The sequence below is a fragment of the Beta vulgaris genome, chromosome 4, assembly GCF_026745355.1.
Source record: "Beta vulgaris subsp. vulgaris cultivar EL10 chromosome 4, EL10.2, whole genome shotgun sequence".
Classification (NCBI taxonomy): domain Eukaryota; kingdom Viridiplantae; phylum Streptophyta; class Magnoliopsida; order Caryophyllales; family Amaranthaceae; genus Beta; species Beta vulgaris.
Genome location: NC_079205.1, coordinates 46,039,341 through 46,060,559, shown reverse-complemented (window position 1 = coordinate 46,060,559; position 21,219 = coordinate 46,039,341). Strand labels below are relative to the sequence as shown.

The 21,219-nt window shown below is 32.7% G+C and overlaps 1 protein-coding gene across 1 annotated transcript; it reads right to left on the bottom strand.

Moving 5' to 3' along the window:
- Positions 1 to 1,668: 1,668 nt before the first annotated feature.
- LOC104891138 (homeobox-leucine zipper protein HOX4) lies at positions 1,669 to 8,126 on the bottom strand. The gene is made up of 3 exons (XM_010676789.4): positions 7,861 to 8,126; positions 6,844 to 7,214; positions 1,669 to 2,259 (listed from the first exon to the last, which is right to left on the bottom strand). Exons 1-3 carry the CDS (start codon positions 7,874 to 7,876, stop codon positions 1,906 to 1,908), a joined length of 741 nt encoding a protein of 246 aa, XP_010675091.2. The 5' UTR covers positions 7,877 to 8,126; the 3' UTR covers positions 1,669 to 1,905.
- Between the last annotated feature and the right edge of the window lie 13,093 nt (positions 8,127 to 21,219).

Genomic DNA, 21,219 nt, shown 5'->3' with positions numbered 1-21,219 from the left:
TGTTTTGGCTCTCCGTGTGTCGTGAGACATGGTTTATGGGTTCTCCGTGTACCTTGAGACGAGGTTTGTTCATTGAAGATTTGAAGATTTGAAGATTTGAAGAATTTGAGTTCGATATTATTTTTATTGGTGTTTTTTTTGTTATTTGTCCAATTGTAACGTTCGTTTCACTGCCATTACAATTGCGGGAGGGTGTTATAGGATATTGGACCGTAGGTCTATATCTATGGGCAAGGCCCATTAGGTTAAATTTATTAGGTTAAGTTTATGTTATGTTCTATATATAAATAATGTAATTGTAGTTAATGTGACCTATCCAATTGCAAGTTTAAAGGTGGTACACATGTGAGGGGGAGTGTTGAGAGTGTAATCCACATGTGTCCCACATTGAAAGAATTGAAAGTATATGACTAGTATATAAGCTAATGGGTTACTCCACCTATAACCATATGGTTTTAGGATGGAACCCCATTGAGTTTGTGTGTGGTCATACTCTTCTCTTGTGTGGGCTTGTGCTGAGCCCACCGAGATTTGTCATTTTCTCCTAAAAAATCCAAACACTTCATATATTTTTCAATACTGGTTGATTTTGTTTTCAAGCTCCAAAACTGCTCCTTCCAAAGGTCGTAACTCTTATACACCCAAGCAACACCAGTATATTACTGAGGGACCTTATCTTCCAATTCCAATTTGATTCCTCTAAGTTACTAACGAGTATTCATGATGTAGTTTTTAAAATAATTCATGCTCTTGTATATTCTTCTCCTATTCTAATCTTTTTCTTTATTATATATTCATGAAGTCTATGAGTTTATTGCTTTCATCACCCTCATAAATGTTTGTTTGCTAATCAAGAACTAAATAAATGTTCTCATGCCTAATAAGATAATTTGAAGAACTCATTTTGAAACCTAGTACCTTGATTGCTAAATGAGCATATCACAAAATTAGTCTTTTGTGTTTAAAGAACCAACTTAAATTAATTTTGGGGTGCTTGAAAATATATTGCTTGGTTGTTTAATTACACAAAACTACAATAATGTATTAGATGCCAACAATGGGCGAATTCGATTTATGATAGTTTTCGTACCCTAAACCTCGATTTTAATTTTTGGTTCATTGACCAATTATGAAGTCATGACGGAGAAATTTACATTGGAATAAGCTCCTAAGATGTCCCTATGATTTCCTAAACATACCCGATTGAGTTTATAAGTTTTCGTTTAACGAATTATTGACGACTTGTTTTTCAAAATGTTTTTTAAAAGAATTTGCCCTCACACCGAATAGGTAATAAAAATATGCCTACATTATGACATTTACATAACCTCATAATAAGCTACTCAACATGTCTAGACCTATATAATTTAAGACCATGTTCTTTTAGGCACAATTTCAATTCTCTATAATTTCAGTCCATGTTCTTTTAGGCAGAATTTCAATTCAGTCGAGTTTGATTTAGTTTACCTCAGTGTAGTTCAATTCAACTAGTCTTGAATCACAGTTCAGTCCAACTCTCTTCATTTTAGCCCAAAAGGACATGCTATAAGTCTTTGGCTTATCATATGCTTTCTATGTTCTAATTTTGTTTATATATTTTGACTTTATAATATCCGAGAATAACCATTAAATATTTACAATTTACAAATAAAGACAATGAAAAGTATGTATTGTGAAAATATATATATTTACGTGAATTTAACAATATCATACACAATTGTAATACCATCTCTTATACATTGAAGAAGATCATGGTCAAAATTTCTATAGTTTGACCACAAAGTTAAAGGATATACACTACAATAAAATATCTCTTAACCTAAATTAATATAGGACGAATGGAGTAATAAACTAATAGTATTAACTAATTTGGACATAACCTATGAGCAAAGTAAACCACTAATTTCACTGATCACTATTATACCAATAATGCAAGGTGGGAGCTTGATCAACTGAGAAGAAATCGCCTAATAAATCATTATTAGTACTATGAATACCCAACTCTTCTATCTTTATCAAGTGGTCTTGATAAGCTTTGCATAACTGAAGGCCATCCAGACCCGACGCCATACCAAATGGATCAAACATCGTACATGGAGATGGAGCCGAGGTTATTACTGACGATGGGATATTCCCACTACTGCTTGTATTTGTTACATTATTGCTCGAATTTACCGTGCATGTGCTTCCTGGTATTGAAAAAGTAGTACTTGTTATTTCTTTGTTTCTTGCTTCAATTTCTGCCTTTAAGTCCTTAAGCTGCAACATATTAAAAGGACGTTAGAATTAGTTAGTATAGAAGGGTTCAAGGGGTAATTGCCTTTGACAATATGTGTAGTTTTCACTCATATCACATATAGTCATATATATCTCATTGTTCGAGTATCAATTAGTCACTAATACTAGAAGGGGAAAAAGTCCCCGAACTGATACTAGTAACTTTTACCATATACTACGTAGTTGAATAGGACTCTAGAGACCTAGCATGTTAGTTAACAATAAATACCAAAACGCTATCTTGAAATATATCTAAGGGAGAGTAAATAAAAGAACAGGGTTTTCACGAGCCGAGCTAAGCTATAGCCGAGCCCAACTCGAGTTGGCTCACAACCACTAAAATTGAGCCCGAGCTTTGTTGAGCCTTGAAACTTGAGGCTCGAGTTAGCTGATTTATGAATATGAGCTCGAGACTAATCAAATTTAAATGTTAAACTATACATGAGCATCTCCTCAAAAAAAAAAAAAAAAAACTATACATGAGCGCAAACAAAGTAACGGAATCTTCTTTTGAATTATAATTTTTTGTAACCGATTAGTTATTTTCTAATTACTATTAATATAATGCTAATTAAAATGAAATATCATGTGTTATAAATCAATACTATATTCTATTTAAATATTTGAACTTCTTCAAGCCGAGTGTTCCTAAAAACTCGAGTAGTTCGCTAGCAAATTTTGCTCATTAACCCTAATAAAAACATATCCCAAACGAGTAGAAATTTAAAAAAAAAATCAATTTTTTAATTATCTTATTAAGTGTTAGCCTATCAGGTGACTAATGTTAGTTATTTTTATTTTGAGAACGAGATTAACCTTACTTTGAAATATATTTTTTTTCGCCTTTCAAATTAAACAAGATGTATAAAAAAAAGAATTGAACCATAACCATTAACCTTTTAATTATAATTTGTAAAACATACTTCCAACCAATGGAGCAACTCTTGATTGACGCTCTGATGTTACTACCTACTTTTCAGGCCCAAGTACAATGTATCAAATGTTCAAAGCAAAGCTTAATGTTGTGACAAAAATAGGCTCACATGTTGAATTGGTGGTCCTAGTGGAAATGGTATTCGTGGGTAATTGCAGTTACACGTACTATGGCATAAAATAATGATGATCATGAACTTCTCAATGCCATTAAGTTGATAGAGATGTATGTTTTGACATGGTGATGAATTGATGTTTTGTTCATATCGGACAAAGCCTGTGCTCAAAAGAAAGACTATGTCTGTCCTGGAAAACGTTTCCTTGCAATGCATATCTCTATTATATACGGAAAGAGGAGCAATAGTGTCCTCTTTTGAAATGCCTATTTTGCCTCCCTTCCCTTTCTAAATTACAAAATGAATGTCAAAATCAAAATCGACACTCAAAGAAAACTACCGCAAATTACTTTAGAACACTCACTCACAAATCACTTAAAAGAAAAAACTTTATGAATCACTCATACAATTGAGAAAATCACGTTATGAAAATCACTCAAATAATCAGGAAACTTTATTAAAACTTAAAATTAACATACAAACTAAAACTCATAACCTAGAACGTGAATACATACAAAAACATTTAAAAAAATTTACTTACAAAACACTATTCTCAAGAACCATTCACAATTAATAGTGGGTCAGATAAAAAAAAATAGAGGTGTATTTATAGTGAAATCAGAATTTAGAAGTTAGACAAGGAAAAAAATTATTACTTTTTTATAGTGTTTCCTATATATAATAAAACTTTTACATATATTTGAAGGTATCTTTTTCTATTATATAATAGCGATTAATTATCAAGGTAAAAAGGTTTATGTAAAATATCATTCAAGAATTATAGTACAACATATCTCTATTATATAAGGAAAGGGGGGAGCTATGGTGTCCCGAATGAAGAGACTATGTTACCCCTTCCCATTCTAAATTACAAATTTACTTACAAATCAAAGGTGGCTTCAAACAAAAATACCAAAAATATAATTATAACAATCACTCACAAACTACAACCTATGAAAAAATTGACTTGAAATCAAAGTGTCCACTTTCTTTACAATTTATGAAATACTATAGTTAATTCAAAATCATAAATAAATTCAATAAAATGTCTATTTTGTTCATAGAATTTAACTTTGAAAAGTAAAAAAAAAAAAAAATTATGAGAGACTTAAGTGACAGAAACTAAACCAATCAAATTTTGCAACTAAAAACAATTATACTTCGTATGTCTAATGTTCAAATTTTGACTCTTATGCCGAAAAAAATCGAGTTTTCGTTTCGAAAAAAAATTCAAGCACGCATCGCGTGCAAAAAATTCTAGTTGCTAGAATTGAAGGGTGCAAGGATCGGATACTTTGGAGAATAGTAGAATATAGCATCTTCATTTATATATTACAAAGAGTTCATTTATCCGAGATTATAGTGTATCTAGAGCATGATACATCCCACACATCCATCCTACACTCGAGTTATATACAGGCTATAGTAGAGAATACGAGATAGTGTAGATTTACTTATTTACACTCGAGGGTACAAATAAAGGAATCGAGCATGTTAATTAATTCCTTCTTTTAGTACATATTTGAATCATATTCATGGTTTAGCTTAAATGGGAAGAGTACTTATTAATTTCTAGACGTTTTCTCGACACATCTTATTTGCCTTTAATGGACAGATTAGGATAGCCTATGGTTCAACTCCTCTAAAGACCGATTTCTCCATCCAATGCATGCATTGGCTAACCCCAATAGTTTTTTTAGACTTTAGAGCCATATAGGCTTACTTGACCATGTTTGACTACCTTGTCTAGGCCATTTGGGTAAAGATTAAAGACTAATTCGATCCACGAAACCAAATGATTTACATAACACAAAGTCTTCTAAAAGACCGTCTCACGTTAACACTAACGTGAGACGAGTTTGTTTTTCCTCCAATTATCAGCCTCGACCTTTAATTATGGTTTTATGGCTGATAGTTGTGATTCTGGCTATTAGTTATTGTTTTCTGATAAATAGTTATAATATTTGGATATTTAGTTATTATTTTTTATTTTTACATTAGTTATGACTTTTTTTGGCTCCGATTTTATGCCTAATAGTTTTAGTCTAGAAAATAACTAAAAGATTATAATTATAGCATATGAATAACTATTTATTAGTTTCATGGGCAACAATGATGCATGAACTTTTATGGTTATTGTTTTGATACTTGGTTAACAATTATACTTTGAGGGTTGATAGTATGGGAGGTCAATAATTATGATTTTGAGGTCATTAGTTTTATTTATTGTATGCATTAGTAAACATTGTTTTTGCATTGATTATTTGAGGTCGGCATAACTAATCCAAAAATGCGATAGTTATTTAAGAAAGAGAGAATTAGTGCATCAGTTTTTTTTTTTAGAAAGACATAATTATTTATGCGTGATATTGAAGTTATGGTCAATAAAATGCATTATAATTTGATTTTTATGATATAACTAATATATTTCAGCGCTTAACTGATATACTATAGTATTTAACTAATATAATTCAGCGCTTAACTAATATACTACAGCGCTTAACTAAATCATCCAGAAGCAATTTAAGGCTAGCATAATTAAATAGGTGCAAGCGCTTAACTAATTCTACTGCTAGTTTGACGCACGTACATGATGTCAGCATGATATCAGCGGTCTCACGTTAACACTAACATGGGACCGTCTCTCCAAAAACAGACTCTAAAGCTTGTATTTCAAATCTATGAGATTATAGGAAGAAATTCTGTTAGTCATGTGGGCATTCGTTCTGGTATAACATTTCTCCTCCTAAAATAATGGACTTTTGCATTCAAAACCTAAAAGCTTTAGTTTCAAACATGCATTTTGGTTTCCTTGAAATTAAAGGAAGTTCTTGCCCACCCAATTGACCCCTCAACTAATAACTCAATATCATTCAAAATGTTTTTCTTTTTAATATCTCATGTAATGTGGTTCTTTAATAACTCTCTTTCTAGTCTCAATCAAATAACCTAATATTACGGTTACACAATCTACCTAGATTGATGCTATATGCTTTATATTATTCCTAGTCCCTACTATAACATGCACTACTCAATCATCATAAGAAGTTGATTTAATGACATTGGGAGCATTATAGAATCATCCGTGACAATTTCTCTTCAAAAGCACTTTACATCAAAGTATTTTCTTAGAATCTACACAAATATAGAATCAGTGAAACCAACAGTCAACAGTGTTCTAAAGCCAGTAAAAAAAAGTTTGAATGACAAATAAGAACTGACCAAGTGTGCAAGTATTACCTATGTTATTTTTAATTAATCTATATAATTGAGTTTTACGTTTGAATAATCATTAATATCTTTGATTATCAATAAATAAAAAATATATAAAGTTTATATATATTAAAATATATATTGAAACGAATTAAAATAATAAGATGTCATATTGTTATAATTTTCGTCATGCATAAATCACAAATCATTGTCAAAGTAAAGTATCTACATAGTGTATAGTGTAAAACGTATAAAGTGTGTAAATTAGAAGACAATGAGTTAGGAATACTTCATATACACATACCTGTGCAAGCAAAGCTAGTTTTTCTTGCTCAAGAGAGCCATAATCATGCTTAAGAGCATCATAACTAGCTCGAAGATCACCATACTCTCTCTCTAATTGCTTAGCCCGCCACCGAGCTCGACGATTTTGGAACCAAATGGCTACTTGTCTTGGCTCAAGCCCTACTTCCTCAGCTATCTTCAATTTTCTCTCAGGTTGTAATTTGTTTTCCACCTCGAAATGCTTCTCCAAAGCCTTCACTTTTTCAAAGCATAACCTACTCTTTTTCGTCAACTGTCCACTTGTATGTTCTGCATTGTCTTCCTCCTCTAATCTCTCCAACATTGCTTGAAAGTCCTCACTATATAATGCCTTGTTCTTTTCACAGTTGTCTTTTTGAATTTTTCCAAAACAAAAAATTCATGAAATGAAACTGTGAGTATATTTATTTTGTCAATATTATATCTGTCCAACATATATACTTGCTAAAATTACAAGAAATTATGTTTAATGCATGATGGTTACAGTTACACGAGTAATAATAAAATGAAAAAAGGAGAACATATACAGTAGTAAACTTGTATATTCTATATAGCTGCCATATGCCCATATGTATGCACAATATTCACGTAGCATATGCCTAGAATTTTAGAAAATAAATTAGTAAAGTAAGCTTGTTGGTTATGATCTTTTGTTTCTTGTTTTCAATTGATCTAAAACTACAAACAAATGACTAAAAACCAGAAATAATTCCAATTTATTTTAATTGTCAGTTTTTATAGTAAATTAGTGTGACTACTTGAGTTGAATACGTTACGTTATACATATCATGTGACTATTACCAATGAGCATAAATCTCCTGAAATACCCTCATTGAGAGAAAAAAACCCTAATTTTTTCCCCCTTTTTTATGGTTGGGGGTTATAAAGAAAGGAAACAAGTTTGGAAATATTAGATTGAAGAGGATTGGAAAGAAAATTGCAATAATACTTAGAAGGGAGATCTCATTTTAAACTAAAGAGTAATACTAGCTAATACCTTTTTTAGAAGACATTGAAGATAGTGCTGCTTCAAAAGTACCTCAACTGTATATTGCAGCTCTTTAATGATGACTAGAACTAATTAATAGTTAATCAACTTTGAAGTTTTTTTTTTTTTTGGGTGCTGGAGTGGGGAAGAAATTCTCATGAAGTTAATGATAGAATTCTTAGTATACTAAAATAAGGCTCTTGAGCAAGTTTAAATAGACAACTTCTACTAAAGAAGTACAGCTTGTGAAAGAGTAAGTGTTGCTGCTTCTTAGCTGTTAAAAACACCAAGTAACAAAATAACTTTATATCCAAAGTCATTCATGTTGAGTAAAAGGGCGAAACACCTTTTTTAACCTTTTATATATCTATGATTGTGTCTTTTTTTTTTTCTTCTCCACTTTACTTTTTAATTTTCCTTTTCCCCTTTCCCCTTTCCTTGTCTTGTGTGTGTGATATGGTCTACCCAATTGAATTCCATAAGTCTTGTTTTCACATTAACATAATATATACTAGTATTTTTGCAAGATAAAGTAGACCCGACTTACGATTTTTAAGCTTCACAATTTTATTTTGCTCAAAAAAGGAGAGATGAGAAAATAGCCCATCAAATAATACAAATCGTGGAATTATACAAGCTATTAATTAGAAACTTTGTTGTGATAGTTCCAACTTTGGTTCCACATTTTTAAAATGTATCAATAGTTAATAAATTAAAAGTTTTATTAACTTTGGAGAGTATTTTCACATTGATCATCTATGACCTTTAACCTAAGTAACAGGTTACTTTTTTCTTTTTTCATAAGGTCATGACCTGACCATCCCTGACCGCTCCTCTACTAGACCCACCACCCAGTCCCTTGCTCCACCCCACCACAGACAGTTGGATGCAACCGCTACTTAAATTTCACAACCTTGATTGTGTTAGGCAAGGCAAGCTTATCTTGTTATGGCATGACTTGGAGCAACTGAAAGTTACTACTAGTTGTGCTTGGATTTGGATGGGAGATTACAACTGTGTCCTTAATATAGATAAAAGATTGGAGGCCCCTATGAGGAATTCTGAAGTTCTGGAGTTCAGAAGATGTGTAAATAGCTTTCAAATGGAGAATATGAAGGCTAGTGGAAGGTTCTTTACCTGGAATAACAAGCAAAGTGATGAAGATAGGGTTTTTTCATAAAATGATCGAGTTATGTGCAATAATAATTGGGTGGAGGCTTATCAATATACCGAAGCACATCTTTTGCCAGAAGGTGAATTTGACCATAACCCTATGTTCTTAATTTAATTTCTTACCCAGTCCCTAATACTAGTAAGAAACCTTTTAGATATTTTGCAATGTGGAAGTAGGCCTTTTGTTTTGAAAATCTTGTTGCTGCTCATTAGAATCAAATAATTGAGGGGATTCTAATGTTTAGACTGACTCAGAAGTTGAAAAAGGTGAAAGGTGCCATGAGAATTTTGAATAAAGAAGTTTTTCCGAGCTTCAAGTTAATGAAATCAAGACCTCAAAAGTCTTGAAAGAGTGTCAAGAACAACTACAGCAACATCCTGCCAACCTGGAATTGAGAAGGAGATAATTGAATGTTGCTAAGGAATATAAGATTGCTTCTGAATCTTATAGACACTTTTTGCAACAAAAGAGAAAATGTGCATGGTTGAAGGATGTTGATGCTAAAATCACGCTATTTCATAGGAGTATAAAAAAGAGACAACTGCAGAATGCCATCTTTGGTGTTCACACAATTGCAGGGGAATGAGTGAGTTAACCTGAGGATGTTAATGCAGCCTTTCTGTATTTTTATCAATAGTTGTTGTGCACTTCTATTAAGCAAAAAAGGCATGTGAAGAGCAGCATTCTTAATTAAGGCCCTTTTGTCATTCACCAGTAGGGGGAAAGCTTGCTAGTTGTTGTGACAAGAGAGGAAGTGAAGCAAGCTCTCTGGTCTATCCATGGTGACAGGGCTCTAGGTCCTGATGGCTTTGGAAGCCATTTTTTTAAGGATTGCTGGCATATAGTGGGAGCAGAGGTCATACATGTTGTGACTGACTTCTTTTATCATGGCAAGTTATTGAATGAGGTTAACTCTACAACCATTACTCTTATTCCAAAGCTCATTTTCCCTAGTAATGTAAGTAACTATAGGCCAATATCATGTTACAATGTCATTTATAAGTGTATGACTAAGATCATGTGTAATAGGCTTAGAGAGATATTACTTGACATCATTATGGAAAATCAATGTGCTTTTGAGCACATTAGATACATAATGTATAACATCATGATTTGTCAACACCTAGTTAGGCATTATGGATCCGAAGGAGTAAGATTAATGTTAGGTGTATGTTGAAATTGACATTAAGAAGGCTTATGATACAATAGAGTGGGGTTTATTTTTTTGGAGGAGATGCTTCATGGCCTTGGTTTTCCTAGAAGATTTGTGAGCCTTGTGATGGTCTGTGTCACTTCACCTAAAGTCTCTTTAATGGTGAATTGAAATTTACATGGATACTTTTCCTCTAAGAGAGGAATAAGGAAAGGTGATCCCTTGTCTCCCCTCTTATTTGTCATACGTATATATGGAGTACTTTTCTAGGACTTTGAAAAAGATTGGAGAGCAACTTGGTTTTCAATATCATCCTAGATTGATGATATACTACTTTAATGTAAAGGTGATTTGTATTCTGTTCATCTTATGCTTAGAGGTTTCAAGATTTTTTTTCAAAAACTTCTAGGTTACAAGCTAATACTCAGAAATCAACCATTTACTGTAGTGGCATGAATGATGCTGAAGTTGACAGGATATTAGCTAGCTCAGGGTTTGTTAAAAATTTCCTTCATTTCAAATATTTGGGTGTCCCCATCTGCTCAAGAAGAATCTCAATCAGTGATCGTGAAAAGTTGATTGAAAAAATGATGCTAAAAATTAGACTTTGGAGCTCCAAGCATGTTTTCTTTGTTGGCAGAGTACAACTCATCAATTCAGTTTTGATAAGCCTTCATCTCTACTTGGCACAAGTATTCATTCTCCCTAAGCATGTTTTACATGAGATTGAAAAGGTTTGTAGGGCCTTTCTCTGGTCAAGGGAGTATTATAGTAGCAAACTTGGGTATGTGAATTAGCAAAGGGTGTGCACTTCAAAAAGTGTTGGTGGATTGGGTATAAAGAACATCCAATTAGAACATAGCTGCCCTTGGTACATATGTTTTGGTTGTGGAGAAAAAGTTAGACAATCTCTGGGTGAAATGATGAATGTTTTACACATTAAACATGATACATGTGGGAGTATGTGCATGCCTAAAAGCAATTGTAATTGGTATTGGAAAAGACTTTGTTTTGTAAAGGAGGACATAAAGAGATTCTTCATAACACATTAGTTATAACAAATGGATTCTTACTCCATTACAAAGGTATATTGTAAGCTCATTGGTGCGCATGAGAAGCTTCCTTAGAGTGTTGTCGTATGGGAAACAATGCCCATTTCCAAACATACATTTTGCAGTTGGTTGGTTGTACCTGAGAGGCTCCAAACAAAGTCTAAACTTTATCACATTGGTGTGAGCAATGATGATTTATGTATGTTGTGTGGTGATCACGTTCAGACTCATTCTCATTTATTTTTTCTTGTCATTTTAGTAAGGTTTGCCTTACTCAATTGAAGCTTTGGTGTGATATGCATACACCACTTGCTGATATGCAACAGTTGATAGAACTTGGTTACAAGCAGCATTCCTAAGGCATTTAGTGGTAGTGATAGAAATTGGTTTGATTCCTTGTAATAGTTCGTTGTGTTTGTGGTCAAGTTTTTGAGCTTGGGTGTTAGGTTGTAAGTGTTGATGGTTTGAAATATATATTATATAGCTCATTTACTTATACAAAAAAAAGGTTATCTTGAGGATTCACGTGTGCTTTGAGTAATTTATTTTTGTTATTTCATATATGAGTTAGTTGAAATTGATGATTATGTAAATAATCTTTGTACTTATATAATATATATATATTTTGTATATTTGTAGAGTACGGATATTCACTAGGTTGTAATTAGCATATTCTCTAAGTTATAATCTTGTTTATAAACCCTTTGAAAATAGTGCAAAGACAAGGACTATTCTTTAATGTGCTTATATAGTAAATAATTAATTATCCAGATTATTAATTAAGGATGTATCATTTATGAATATGCACATGTAGATCAGAATAATTCCTAAATTATTGCCTAGGCTTGAGGTTCTTATGGGTTCGTTAATATTGACCAACTAATACACTACCTCCATTTTTCTAGGCCTAAGGATATTATGGGGCTTGGAATTAAGGAAAAATGATATCTCAAATAGGATTGTCGTAGCCAAACTTTGCTGGAAAATGAATTCTTCAAATAACCTTGTTATCAAGGTCATCTTCAATAGGTTTTTCAAAGACAGGGACACCTCTAATTAAACCTTTTAAATCTGGCCCTCGTATTTAGCAGGACATAGGAAAAGGATGGGATATTTTCTCTAAGTACTCAGGGTGGAGTATTAGGGGAGGAAATTTCGTGCTTTTATAGCATGGTGTATGGACCCTTTTTGGCCCCCTTAGAAGAATTGTTGCTCTACTACCTGCCAGGAGAAGAATAGGACGATGAGGAGTGTTCTAATCCAAGGCAGATGGACTCTTGATGAGTTAACTCTTGGTCTCCCCCCCCAATATAGCCTAATGGATCATGAAATATAATATTCCATTAAAAATCAGCACCAGAAAGATGTCCTTTGTATGTTGGGCTTCTAAGGGAAACTTCTTTAGCTCTAGCAGAATCTATAAAGAAGAGTGGCAACAGTTCTCTTTCCCTTCTTGCGCCCTGGACTTAGATTGGAATAGCATTTGTATAGCCCCTTACCACCCTAAAATCCAAAATTTTCTTTGGGCCTGTCTATTAATGAATGTTGTATACATTAAACATGATAACAGATGAATCACAGACAATCCAACTGATAACAGATGAATCACAGACAATCCAACTGCCATTTCTACCAAAATATTGTTGAAACAATAGATCATGTTCTTTGAGAGTGTCCAAGAGCCATTGAAGTGCGGAATAAATGTACCCTTCCTAGTGAGTTTTACAATACGGACTTTAATAAATGTTTAACCAAAAATGTGAATTCTCAACTTATCATGAAAGACCAATACAATACTCCTTAGGCTACTCTCTTCTCTTTCCTTTGCTGGAGAATATGGATTAGAAGGAAATCAATGAGTGTTTAATAGGAAGGACCTAAAAATAGAGTACTTTTAGCACCAATTTGTTTTTCTAGCCACTGAATGTGCTTGCTCAAGGTCTAATCCTTCTTTGATTCCCAAAATCCATCAACCTCTTCAAAATTTGAAAATCAGATAATAGATAGCAAAAAAAGCAATGGACCGATTGCCTCATCCTCTCAGATTCATTCGTGGCATTAGACAACATTAATGGAAATGTGAAAATCAGATAATAGATATACTCATATTACCACTATAAGTAGGGAGTTATTGCCAAAAGGATTAGTGAATTTAGTGCAAAAAGTTAAGGGATCAAATAAAGGAAGCTGACACTTTGATTGGCTAGAACTGTAAAACAAGGGATTATGAAAATCAATGTCTTTCGGTAATTTCCCAAACCACCTTAGGCGGCTCTAAATATTACTTTAGAGGAAACTAACTTTGAACATTTATGTAGTTAGTGTAATTAATGAAGGGAGTGATACTCCCACTATTACTCTAGCCTGGAACTTGTAACTCTTGCATTACAAATGTTAATATATTACCCCCTTTCACCGGAGAATAAAAATATAGTTAATTTTTTAGTCCATTCACTAAAATGATAAATGTTGCATTTAAAAAAAAAAAAATTATTATTGTGGTACACATATAAATAGCCAGTAAAGAGTTGCATGATGTTTTTGAACTACACTTAGATGGCTATGAAGATATCAGTCTCTAATAACTAGATGGTGTTATTAAGATGTTAATTTTCGTGGAAGACTGAAAGTACTCGAAAACCTAAATTATTTGGTCTGTATACATTTATACACTCTTCTTATCTTAATTACCACAAATCTACTTGGTAAATGAAACAATTTCGCATACCACATTCATTGGAGGACCTAGGAGAGTACATGGAGGTACAAATGTACCCCTGTTTTGCTTGTATACAATTTGATTTTTGCATTTGTTAACTAGATTGAAGCACTTGTATTGATGGTTAGTGGGGTGGAAGATGATGCCTTTATTCTATTTTAAGGTCGGGGGTTCAAATTTTAGTAGCACCCATATTCTTCTTTTTCCGCAATTTTGCAAGATTTTTGATGCATTGCTGACATGTTACAAAGCTTCTTTTAAAGAAATACTAGTATTTTGTCTCGGTCGATGTCCCTGGTCAGTTGCAATTATCAAATATATTATCATTCATAAATTTCATAATTGATTTTAGTAGATTTTTGTAATATTCAGTCTGTTGCGGAAATTGAAAAATGGAATTGACATGATAAGTTGTTTTAAAAAAAACTTCTAAGGAAGTGGGGATAAAAAAAAATGAAATTGGAGTTAGAGAATGTTATTACTTAATAAAAGTATTAGAGATCAAAAAATTTGTTTATGTCTTTATTGTTACATATAATTATAAGACTTTATTATGTTTTATTTTGAAACATTAAGCATTGAAATTGTAGTGGATTAGTGGTCGAACTCTCACATTTCATTTCAAAGGTCATGTATTCAAATCCAAGTAATTGCACATTGTTTATATTTTAAAATGAGATTATAAACATCTATATTGTAAGTTTGAGTAGAGTACCACGTGACACCATTCCTTCGATAGGTTCGCCTTTAATATATTTACTAGTATTTTGGCAACGGGGGGGAGTGGGGGGGGGGGAGCCCCAAGTCAGTTACAATTATCAAATATATTATTATTCATAGATTTCAGTATTAGTTTTATTAGCATTTCAAAAAAAATTATATGTGCAAAATTGAATAATGGACATTATGACATGATAACTAATTTTTTGAAAAAAAATTCAGAAGAATTAGTGATAAAAGTAATAATTTCAATGGGATTGTAAGAATTTTTTTTGTTGTATTTTGAAACATTAAACATTGAAATTGTAGTAGATTGATAGTTAAACTCTCACATTTTATTTCAAAGGTCATGGGTTCGATTCGTAGTAGCTACACATTGTCAATATTTTTAATGAGATAATAAAACACGTGTCTTATACGTTAGAGAATGTCATGTGGCATCGTTCCTTTGATAGGAACACCTTTTAATCATCAACAATACAGAGGCCCTGTGCTAATTTCAAATTTAGGCCCCAAAACTTTTAGAATATATAATTACGACATATGTGAAAATACATATGAGGTAATAATGTCATATCTGTTATTTCAAACGACAAAATTCATACTTGAGATTAAACTAATACTACCTAAGAACGAGAAATCTTTGTCATTATTTAAAAATTGAAGGTAAAAAATGAAAAATATTAAGAGTTAATTTGGCAAAAAAAAAAAAAAGGAAAATTGCTAGAGTTGGTAATTTCCTACAATTGTGATACTTGGGTTTTTTTTCTTTTTAGAAAAGCATACTTGCTTTTATTAGTTTGATTGCATATAAATAAAAGAGGAAAAAAGGGGCTCAAAAACTAACTCATAGGATTTGAACCATTGACTAAATAGAAAGACAAGGAATCATTATAAGAGGTACTACCAATGTGCTACAACATAAACCTTTGCTATTCTATTACAACAACATAATTATAAACTGATTTGGGGGCCTTATTGACTTGGGGGCCCTGTGCCGTGGGTCTGTTTGCACAACCCATTCACCGGCCCTGCTTTTAATATATTTGTGTAGATGTTATATGGTCTTCTATTATAATCTGCATAAAAACATATTACTTTGGCATATGTGTAGGGAATTTCAAAAAGAAGGAAAGTAGTTTATAACAATCTTTTTATAATATTTTTGATCAATTGTTGTATTATCTAAATATTTCTTTCTATAACTTTATTTAAAAATTTAAAATTGGGTTTTTACAAAGAAATATATACTTATTATACCTCTTATATGATATATTTTTACCCTTGTATAACACGAGTTAAAGTCTTGTAATAGTTTTTCATATTTTGATAAGCATAATCATTAACCATATTTACCTAGAAAAGTTATGCCACCATCTTTTATTTGCTTTTTGAAAATAGTTTTTTTGCTTTGTTTATTATGGGATGAAGGCCGCAATAATTTTTGCACATCCTTGATTATATTGTGAGATAATAATGAAACACATTCTTAGAAGAATTATGATGATGAAATAACCGTTATGAGTTATTAATTTGTTTATCTTCGTAATATATACGTACTTCTATTAATCAATTCGTAGATCCGTCACTAATTACAGTTGTATCATTGTATCATGTTTTTATGTATATGTACCGACCAAACATTTTCGGTTGGGAAGTTATCCCACCACTTCCCGTATAGGAGACCAGGTTTTGAGCCTTGAAATCTCTTTTTAACAATTTTGTTTTTGAAGTAGTGACGTACGTGAGGGGAGCAGTGGGAGGGGGACACCAACCTACCTATGTCTATCTAAGTACTTATCATGCATGTTGTAACGGAAGCGTGGGCTAAGGGTCACTAGAATCGTTGCTCACAAAATTATAAGACTCTCTCTCTCAAAACAGAATTGTAATGCAAAGTATGACAAGAAATTATAGAGAATATAGACAAGTAGTTAATGAGGAAATTTGAATTTCCTCCCCTCAAAATAATATTGTATTAATTGTATTCAACCTCACAACAATCATACAATCCCTCTCACAATTGTTCCTCTTGAAATTGTGTGTGTTTAGCCTAAAAGAATCCCCTATTTATACTAAACAACCCTAATCCTTTTAGGAGAAGAACTTGATCTCCAAGTCTAATTCCTTAAAGTATTACTTACCAAAATTCTATCTTATTTCCTAAATACATCCACCTCTAGTAAATAGGAAAAAGATAAGCTAACAAATAAGTAAAAGATAAACAAGGAAAACAAGATAGATACGAAAGATTTCCTTCCTGTGCACGCAGCAGGATTCCTACGTCGCACCCCGCGACCCTCGTCGCGACTCGCGACATGTATCACGACTCGCAATGAGTCGCCTGCTGCTGTGCTCGGTCTTCATGTTCTTTTCTTCTCTTTCCTTGTTCTCTTCCACCTGCTACGTGTTAACACATTGTGATTGTTTTCCCAACAATTCTCCCCTCAAGCTCAATGTGTTACACGTCTCCCCTTGAGCCAAAATCCCTCCATACTCCATCACGAAAAGATTTTGTTTATTCCTCTTACCATGCATGATCACCATCTCCTCATTGGTCACCATTAGAAGTCCACTGCGCATATGAACCTCATACCCCAACTTATCCAACCTCCCTAAAGAAATTAGATTCCTCTGCAGCCTTGGGACATGTCTAACCTCGGCTAAAGTTGCAACTTGATCGTTTTGGAGCTTGATCTCCACAACACCGACCCCCTCAATCTTCACCTCCTCTCCACTAGGCAAAGAGACATGTAACCCATCAACATGCTCATAGGAACTAAACCACTCTTTCCTAGAACACATGTGTTGAGAACATCCCGAATCTAAGATCCATTCCTCCTTATGACCTTTTGATTCTTCCACCATGAGACACATATCTGCCTCATTAATAGCAATAGAAACCTCACCACTCCTCACATTCTTCAAAGCTCTCAAATCTTCTTTGTACTTAGAACACTTCGTTTGAATGTGTCCATCCTCCTCACAGTACCAACACTTGATGTTGAAGTTGTTTGCCTTCTTCTTGCCCTTCCTCTTGCTTCCTTCGGCTACTAACCCCGCTCCCTCATAGCTTGATGATCCTCCTTGACTCATGAACCTCTCCGCCTCGATTAGGGCCACCACAGTATCGTCCAAAGCAATAGTAGTCTTCCCAACAAGCAAACTTGTAATTACCGGGTTATACTTCTTGGGAAGAGACGCCAACAATAGTATTGCCTTGTCCTCCTCCTCAATCTTCACATCCAAACTTGCCAATTGGGTGATCAAGCCATTGAACTTGTTTAGATGATCTTGTAGCGATGTCCCATCCTCCATCTCAAGAGCGTAAAGATCCTTCTTCAAGAGTAACTTGTTAGCCAAAGACTTTGACGCATACATCTTCGTCAATTTGTCCCACAACTCTTTTGGATTTGTTTCATCCAAAACGTTGTACTTGATTTCCGGCGCAAGGGATAATCGAATCGTGCTAGTAGCTCGAAGTTGCATATCCTCCCACTTGTTTTTATCCACCTCATCAGGTTTCTTGTCCTTCAAGGTTTTGTGAAGACCTTGATGAACAAGAACATCCTTGATTGTACTTTGCCACAACGAATAATTCGTTTTCCCATCAAACAAATCTACTTTGTATTTAGTCTTAAAATCTTCCATTGCATGAAACTAACCAAAAGCTCTGATACCAATTGTTGTAACGGAAGCGTGGGCTAAGGGTCACTAGAATCGTTGCTCACAAAATTATAAGACTCTCTCTCTCAAAACAGAATTGTAATGCAAAGTATGACAAGAAATTATAGAGAATATAGACAAGTAGTTAATGAGGAAATTTGAATTTCCTCCCCTCAAAATAATATTGTATTAATTGTATTCAACCTCACAACAATCATACAATCCCTCTCACAATTGTTCCTCTTGAAATTGTGTGTGTTTAGCCTAAAAGAATCCCCTATTTATACTAAACAACCCTAATCCTTTTAGGAGAAGAACTTGATCTCCAAGTCTAATTCCTTAAAGTATTACTTACCAAAATTCTATCTTATTTCCTAAATACATCCACCTCTAGTAAATAGGAAAAAGATAAGCTAACAAATAAGTAAAAGATAAACAAGGAAAACAAGATAGATACGAAAGATTTCCTTCCTGTGCACGCAGCAGGATTCCTACGTCGCACCCCGCGACCCTCGTCGCGACTCGCGACATGTATCACGACTCGCAATGAGTCGCCTGCTGCTGTGCTCGGTCTTCATGTTCTTTTCTTCTCTTTCCTTGTTCTCTTCCACCTGCTACGTGTTAACACATTGTGATTGTTTTCCCAACAATGCATGTAGTAGACAACCTATATAGATTAATGGTTTGCGTGCGTAGTACATCTGTGGCACCTCCTTTTATAAACATAATCAATATTATATACTCTTCCATCTCTTAATAGATTTTCATTTCTCCAATACACGTTTGCTAATACATGTTTTGTATCGTTAATATCTTCAACTATATATAAAAGGTTGATTTTCAAATGTATGCAATGAGACGAATCAAACAAGATCCGACCAACATGACTATGTTCTATCTTATATATTGAATTCCCTTTAATGATTTTCTTTAGCTATGAACAGTGACGATCAAATTAGAGATGAGAAACCTAATAAGGGATGAAGGGCATATATTAATAGAATAGTTCTAACTAGATTACAAGTTGGTAACGTAATCAATAATAGATACTCCCTTCGTTTCTTTTTAATAGTTACATTATTTTACCTTTTCACACTTGTCAATGTAAATGTTTGAACATTAATATCTCTAAACTTTTATTTGTAAAAAAAAAGTTGATATTCCAAAAATACATATCGAGACGAATCAAACTATATCACATGACTACATTTTTCCTTACCCATTAATCACAAATGATAATTAATGGTGGGACACAGTGTATTGCAAAAATAAATATAAGGGTATTGTGTGAATTTTTTAAATGTTAGAATATAACGTAGAAATTGAAAAAAAAGGCAAAGATATAACATAGGAAAAACCAAAAAAAAAATGTACAGACCAATGAATATACTATACATATATAAAAAGATTTTAGTATTATATACTCTTCGTTCTTAATAATTATATGCTCCATAAAATTAAGACTACTAATAATATTATTAATAATAATAACAATAATAATAATAATAATAATAATAATAATAATAAATAATAATAATAATAATAACAATTGTAATAACAATAACAATATTACAATAATAATAATAACAATAACAATAGCAATAATAATAGCAATAATAATAACAATAATAATAATAATCTCACTAATAATAATAATAATAATAATAATAATAATAATAATAATAATAATAATAGTCATAATAATAATATTATAATCTTCATAATAACTAAAAAAACCTAGAATTGCAGACGAAGCTTGCAAATATTAAAAAGCTTTGAACCTGCAGGTAAGAATGAAGGTAATTCCCCTCCAAAAAAAAGAAAAAAAGAATGAAGGTAATCAATTCATCCATCAAGGCTCAAGCTACATGATCATTGAACCAAGCCAATTTTAACGTGCATCGAGTTTGACATATACCATCCATGGCAGGATGCAATGCATGTAGTGAAGGAAGGGTGATAAATTGGTTGCATCAATTGCATTTTCAGCCATATGGGTACGTATTTATATGTTGTTCACATTTTTGGAAAAATCTCTAAGAAATGGATTTTGAAACGTTATTCTAAAAGACTGTAACATGTTTTTCAGTCTACAAATAGACATACAGCGTATGATCCAACATATTAAAGATACAACTAAAGATTTCGTATGGTGCACTGTCACAAAAGTTTCACGGGACAGGATACAACATGCTCATGATTTCGCCGTTATTTGCAGTATGAGCAAAATTTCTTTAACGAATATCTAAGTTTTGTAATTTTCTTGAGATGTAAAACAAAAATCAGAAACTATTGATCATATATGAATTCTATATTGACCTATTTTTATTATAAGGAAAATAAACGAAGAAAGGACCTTCGCAATATATCCAAGTCAATGAATTAGTGCATTGTATGTAGATATTACCTAATTCTTTGTTAATAATGGAGAGATAACTCCATAAATAATTTTAGTTTTTCTTAAATTGGGTATGTTTTTGTACGTAGTGGTGTCGGTAGTCAAGCCCACAACACTTTGATGAGAAGAAAAAATGGCAAACATTTTGACAAAGCAGCTAGAAAAAAGTAACCCATACATACAAGTATTTTTTTGGGTAGAGCAAGCAAGTGTATAAAGTCTATTATCAAAAAATAATATTATCAGCCTTATCTTGACTACTTTTAGCGTGCAGGGTTAAATACACGTGTATTAAACATATTAAAGGCCTTATATTCATGTCACGTCATTATAAAATTATAAATATTATGTGTTGTCTAAAATATTATTTACAATAGTCTTGTTACCAAAACAATTAATTAATAGGTTAATGTTATCAAAATAGAGAATGAAAATCAAAATTTTGCATTGGGATCTCTATATAATGAACACCGCTTTATAACTCAC